Source organism: Pan troglodytes, chromosome 1 (assembly GCF_028858775.2).
Source record: "Pan troglodytes isolate AG18354 chromosome 1, NHGRI_mPanTro3-v2.0_pri, whole genome shotgun sequence".
NCBI lineage: Eukaryota > Metazoa > Chordata > Mammalia > Primates > Hominidae > Pan > Pan troglodytes.
This window is the reverse complement of record NC_072398.2, coordinates 30,827,640-30,833,639: the sequence shown is the minus strand read 5'-3', so window position 1 is coordinate 30,833,639 and position 6,000 is coordinate 30,827,640. Positions and strand designations below refer to the sequence as shown.

The following is a 6,000-nucleotide window of genomic DNA, read 5'->3' as shown; positions in this document are numbered from 1 at the left end:
AGCCACCATACCTGCCATCTTGGCTCACTGCAACCTTTGCCCCTCCCCACTCACCTCCCCGCCCCTCTGGGTTCAAGCGATTCTCACCTCAGCCTCCTGAGTAGCTGAGTAGCTGGGACTACAGGTGCTCACCACCATGGCTGGCGAATTTTTGTATTTTTAGTGGAGACGGGGTTTCACCATGTCGTCCAGCCTAGTCTCTTAACTCCTGGCCTCAAGAGATCCTCCCGCCTCCGCCTCCCAAGGTGCTGGAAATACAGGCATGAGTCACCACGCCTGGTCAATAACTGCACTTTTTAAAGGTTTATACTGGAATCTCATCTCTTACCAACTGTACTCAAAATGTCATTTTTTTTCTGCACAATTTTTTGTTGTTGGTGGTGGTGGTGGTAGATTTTGTTTGTTTGTTTTTGAGACAGAGTCTCGCTCTGTCGCCGAGGCTGGAGTGCAGAGTCGCGATCTCCGCTCACTGCAACCTCCGCCTCCAAGGTTCAAGCGATTCTCCTGCTTCAGCCTCCCGAGTAACTGGGACTACAGGCACTCGTCACTGCATTTGGCTAATTTGTGTATTTTTAGTAGAGATGGGGTTTCACCATGTTGGCCAGGCTGTTCTCAAACTCCTGGACTCAAGCGATCCACTTATCTCAGCCTCCCAAAGTGCTGGGATTACAGGTGTGGGCCACCGCGCCCGGCTAGACCCTCTCTCTCTTAAAAGACAAAAAAATTAAAAACCAAGTTTAAAAATGTTGTATTGAGTTTTTAGGATGTGAATATATATTTATTTCCTACATAAACATCTACTGGAATATGTCAAAATGAGGATTCTTGTTTTTGTTTTTGACTTATGGGTATCACAATCTATGAACCTCCTTAAGAGGGGAAAGGGAAAACGCTAAGTTTGGGGAAAGCCTTTAGAACAAGTCTAGCCAGTAAAGGTTTGCTGCATTATCCATCTGAGTCATTAACTTTGTCAATAGTTATATTCTGTCACTCATTCATTGATTCATTCATCCCTTCCAAAAATATTTTTGGAAAATTCACTTCAGGCCAACTTCTGTTGCTAACCTTGAGGGGACATGGTAAATGAAATACGTTCCCCTCCTGCGAGAAGCCAACATTTTAGGGGGGAAAATGAAGGCCGACTGTGGTAGGTGCTTCGATGGAACTAGGAGCTGAGAGCCGGTGACAGAGGCTAACTTCAGAGAAAAGCTAGCCCCGGGTGAGAGGCAGGATCCTCGCGCGGATAGCAAGGTATTCGCACCCTCGGTCTGCACCGCGCAGTCGGGCGCCAGAAACCCTCCAGGCCCCAGCCGGGTCCGAGGGAGAAGGGTGCGGTTGGATTCAACACCCGCCCCAGGGAAAGAAGGTGAGTCTATTCGGTTTGCAAGAAAGGTCTCGCGTGTTATCTTGGGCGGGGGGATGATACGATCGTATTCTAATTATCGACCCCCAGTGGATCTGTCCCGCGTCCTAGCTGCTGCGGCGTTCAGTGGGCACGTAAGAGACACCTGAGGAGGACACTAAACCAACATTAAGGCAGCAGACAAGGGAAGCCGCCGAGGCTAGGAAATCAAAGTGGACCGCGCCGGGCTGGGGACGGGCTGGGGACGCACTGGGGCGGAGGACCAGGGCACAGGCGAGCTAGCGGAGGAGTCGGCTGAGTGAGGCCATTCAGCCGCTGATTTTCGTCCTGGAACAGACTTCGCGTAAACACACCGAGCCATTCAGAGCTCTCTCCAAGTCACATTCTGAGGCTCCGGCCCCGGAACTCCGGGCTAGACGACCCCGCCCCGGAACCTTGTGTTAACGGCACTAAATGCAGAAGTTCCTCTGGTTGCCACCGGACGCAACTGTCAGGTGACGCTTCCGGCGCAGAAAAATGGCAGCCGCCGCTCCGGACTCACGTGTGAGTGAGGAAGAAAACCTGAAAAAGACCCCAAAGAAGAAGATGAAAATGGTAACTGGAGCCGTAGCGTCGGTGCTGGAAGACGAGGCCACAGACACTTCTGATAGTGAAGGTAATGTGGTAGGGCTGAGCTTTGGTGTCTGGGAGGAAAGGCGGGGCTGAGTTCGTGTCAAGCAGCGCTTGCGACTTCATTTGCTGCTAGCCACCTGGGTTTTATCTTGGCACCACTTCAGAGGGGCGACTTTGGCTTAGTGAGGAGGCTTGGGGAAGTCGTGTTCAGAGAAGTAACGCTGTCAACTGTAATTTTGAGTTTCCACGTTCTTTTACTAGGTATTTTCAGGGTCACCATTATTAATTATAATAAAATGGGTGAAACACCTGCAGCTACCGAGAAACTTACAGTAGCAAAGGGTGAAAGGAAGAGGGTACTTGAAAACAGGAGAAGAATGGGTCTCATAGGGTGTAAGAAGCAAAAGGTTAAAAGAGGTAAGAGGAAGAAGGGGGTGTACTTGGCTTCTTGTGCGGTAGATGTGTGCGTGTATTAGAGACTAAATAATAGTGAATGAAAGAAGAGTTTGGTGGTTAAGGTCGATTAAAAACTGGTAGTATTTGATAACTATGTCTCTCAGAGACGCTTGATAATAAAAGGAAGGAAGGATGTGTTTTTGAGGCTTTCAACCATGCTGTGTCTGTTGCTCCTCTTTACCATCATTCTTGGCACCAGCTTATTAGGTTACAAGGAATTGCAGGTAATCCCTGACTTCCTACTGCCCAGTTATTGCTCCTTTGTACTAGCTGATACCCAAAAAACAGACAGAGCTATTCTTTTATAACGTATTTCTAATTATGCCCGCTGTCTGTTTGAGATGATCCAGTGGCTTCTCATCTCAGTATATAATATCCAAAATCCTTAGGCTGTATGATTTGGGCCAGGTTGTCTGTCATAGGCCAATATGCCCCTCACAAACCACTAACTGTAATCATGCCATACCGGTATGCTTGTGTTTAACACCTTAAACATGCTCCCACACCATGGTTTCTTCATTTGTTGGCTCTGCTGCCTAGAATAGTTTTCAAATGCTTGGCATGTCTCTCCCTCACCAACCTCTGATCCAGTGCCTTACCAGAGAGACTTGTCCCTGACTACCCTATGTAACGTACCACCACTACTCTTCTTCCTGCCTTCTTTTCTTCATTTTTGACTTATTGCCCTGCTTTATTTTTTCTCAACCCTGCCCAAACCATTTGATGTATGTATTTGCTGCTTTCCCAATTGGAATATAAGTTCCATAAAAATAGAGCCTACTGTATCCCCAGTTCCTATTGCCTTGTGGGTCCTTCACAGATATTTAAGTAAATGAATGAATTAACCTGGACTTCCAGGACCAAGAAGAAAGTGTCATATGCTACTGCAATTCCTAGGTAATTAGAGTCTTCATCTCCTGCCACATTGTTAAGGAAAACAAACTATTTGTTGGGCCAAAATTAGACCTTCTGGTTCTGATATTTTTTGAACTCATTAGACTAGTTCAAACACTATTGTTCAAGAAGGGAAGAGTACTATATTTGGAGCAAAATGTCAGTACTGCTTACAAATTGGATTTTTCTTTTTCTTTTTGAGACAGGGTCTTGCTTTGCCACCCAGGCTAGAGTGCAGTGGCACAAACAGGGCTCACTGCAACCTTGACCTCCTCCCCCACCGCCCCCCAAAGCGATCATCTTGCTTCAGCTTCCCCAGGTAGCTAGGACTACAGGCGCATACCACTGTACCTGGCTAATTTTTTTTTCTTTTTTCTTTTTTTTTTTTGGTAGAGATGGGATTTTGCCATGTTGCCCAGGCATGTCTCGAACTCCTAGGTTCAAGTGATCCACCCGTCTCGGCCTCCCAAAGTGCTGAGATTACAGGTGTGAGCCAGCACACCTGGCCAAATTGGATTTTTCTATTCAAGTACTGGATAATTCCAAGTTGGAACTGTTCTGACTTTTCAGCGTATTATTATAAATGCTGATTAGGTTTTAAGGTTCTCTTGCTGTTATAGATCAGCCACATTATGGGTTAAAAAGGTTTTTGGCCAATATGGAAACCTAATTTATCTAATTCAATTCAGTGAACACTTGTTGTGTTCCCTTAGGTTCCAATCACCCTCTAGGTGTTGAGGATACAAAGGATGAATAAATTTCTGCATTAAAATTTCAGTTTTAGGAAAGATATTAAACACAGGACTGTAATATAGTGTATTAGTATAATTAAAAGGTAGTTTTCAAGATCATGGTTCAATTTTGGAAAGGTAAGGATGGAGACAGAGAAATTCATATCCTCTGGAATTCAGCCTAGGCGTTGCTTACTTATATCTTACGTGTATTATTGATAATATACTATGTTATTATATTTTAACATATCTCTCTCCTTATAGAGATAAGTTCCCCAAATGTCAAAAGTATGTCTTGTTTATTTTCACAGGGTCTTCTTTGCATACTTTAGTATTCAGTAAATTGTTTTGTTGAATAAATGTGTAAGGTGGCATTCTATCTAGGCTTTAGAAGGCTGAATAGTTTTCCTGGCCTGGGAGTATAGAGGGCAGTTTTCTCAGACATAAAAGCATATACAGTGGCATGCGGTCTCTTAAAATTCATGGCCTATTTCAGACAAAGTAATCTTCTGTTATGGCTCTAGCTGTTCAGAGAAGTGACTAGAAGTAAAACTGGAAACAATGGTTAAAAGTAGATTATAAAGGGCCTTGTGTATTTGTAGGCAGCAGGGAGCTATTGAGAACTTTTAAGCAAGATGGTGACAGTTGTTTATAAATATTACTGCCAGATGTATGGTAACTGCCAAAGAGTGCCAGGACAGTTTGTAGGCAATTGCAAAACTCTATGTTAGGATCTGCACTAGGACACAGCAGTGAAGACAGAGAAGGGCCCCACTTGAAATATTTTTCAAAAAGAAAGTATTCAATTTTGCAAACAGGCAACTTTCATGTAAGCTTATAGCACCATAGGTTTTGGGCATACTACACTGTTAGAGGAATTGGATAATAACAATAGTTATACTTTTGGAACTTTCCTGTGTGCCTGGTTCTGTTCTGAGTTCCTTCTATATATCAGCTCAGAGAATTCTGGCAACTCTATGAGATAGACGCTGCTATTATCCTCATGTTACATTTAAAAAACTGAGGCACAGAGGCTTATAACTTGCTCACTTCTGTACATAAGCAGATAAGCAAGTTGATAAATGATACAGCAATTATTGAAGTTTGATTGTAGAGCTTATGCTCTTGACCACTACCTTAATATGTTTGAGGAATCAGGAGGACATGGATAATTAAAAAAAAGTATCTGGAAAGTGAAAGGGTTGGGCCTTTGAATCTAAGGAAAGAAAGGATTGGGAACAAGGAGACTTTGGTATGGAGACAAACTTTTCTCCCTCCCACTCAAGAAGATTTCATCACCAAGGGACATTTTTGTGTTCAGATTTCTATAGCACTTCCAATGTTTATAACCAGAGTATTCTTTCCTTCCTTCCTTTCTCCTAAAATCCATATGTTATTTCTGGTAACAAATTCCCATGTTCACTCAATTGTATAAAAGTCACCTGTGATGGTACTACCTTTCAGAGTGACTTTGTGCTAGTTATTATTATCTACCCCAATTTCCTCATCTACAAAATGAGGATATAATAATGTCTACTTTAGGATTGTTGTGACAATTAAATGAGTTTATATATGGTAAGCATTTAATATTTGGCACATGGTACCCACTCATAAATATTAGTGATGACGATGATGTCTCTTCTGACCTAAAAAAACTGCTAGTCCCATCTCTTTTTGCCAAATAAGTTTTCCCACTTTTGGTAATGTGGTATTTGTAAGCTGGAGCTCTCCCCAGAAGAGAGGTTTGAATTATTCTAGTAACCCTGTAAGGTAGCTGATAGCATTTCTATTTTACAGATAAGAAAAGAAGCTTGGAAATAGTGCTTCCAGTATATCATATTGCTTCCTAGTAGAAAACTGTTACCTCCATAGGTGCAAGATGTTATCTGTTATTCCACTCGTTTTATTCCATAATCGAACCATTAGATCATATATTTTTGGTAA

The 6,000-nt window shown here is 43.0% G+C and overlaps 1 protein-coding gene across 2 annotated transcripts in view; it reads left to right on the top strand.

Annotated features, from left to right (window-relative positions):
* Window positions 1-1,811: 1,811 nt before the first annotated feature.
* Window positions 1,812-6,000, top strand: part of RRP15 (ribosomal RNA processing 15 homolog) — a 46,315-nt gene continuing 42,126 nt past the window's right edge. The window contains exon 1 of one of the 2 annotated variants that reach the window (XM_009441505.5): window positions 1,812-2,018. In XM_009441505.5, the coding sequence (XP_009439780.3) occupies window positions 1,880-2,018 (139 nt within the window). In that variant the 5' untranslated portion in view covers window positions 1,812-1,879. The remainder of the gene's footprint in view (window positions 2,019-6,000) is intronic. The other variant, XM_016938930.4, reaches the window with a different exon arrangement.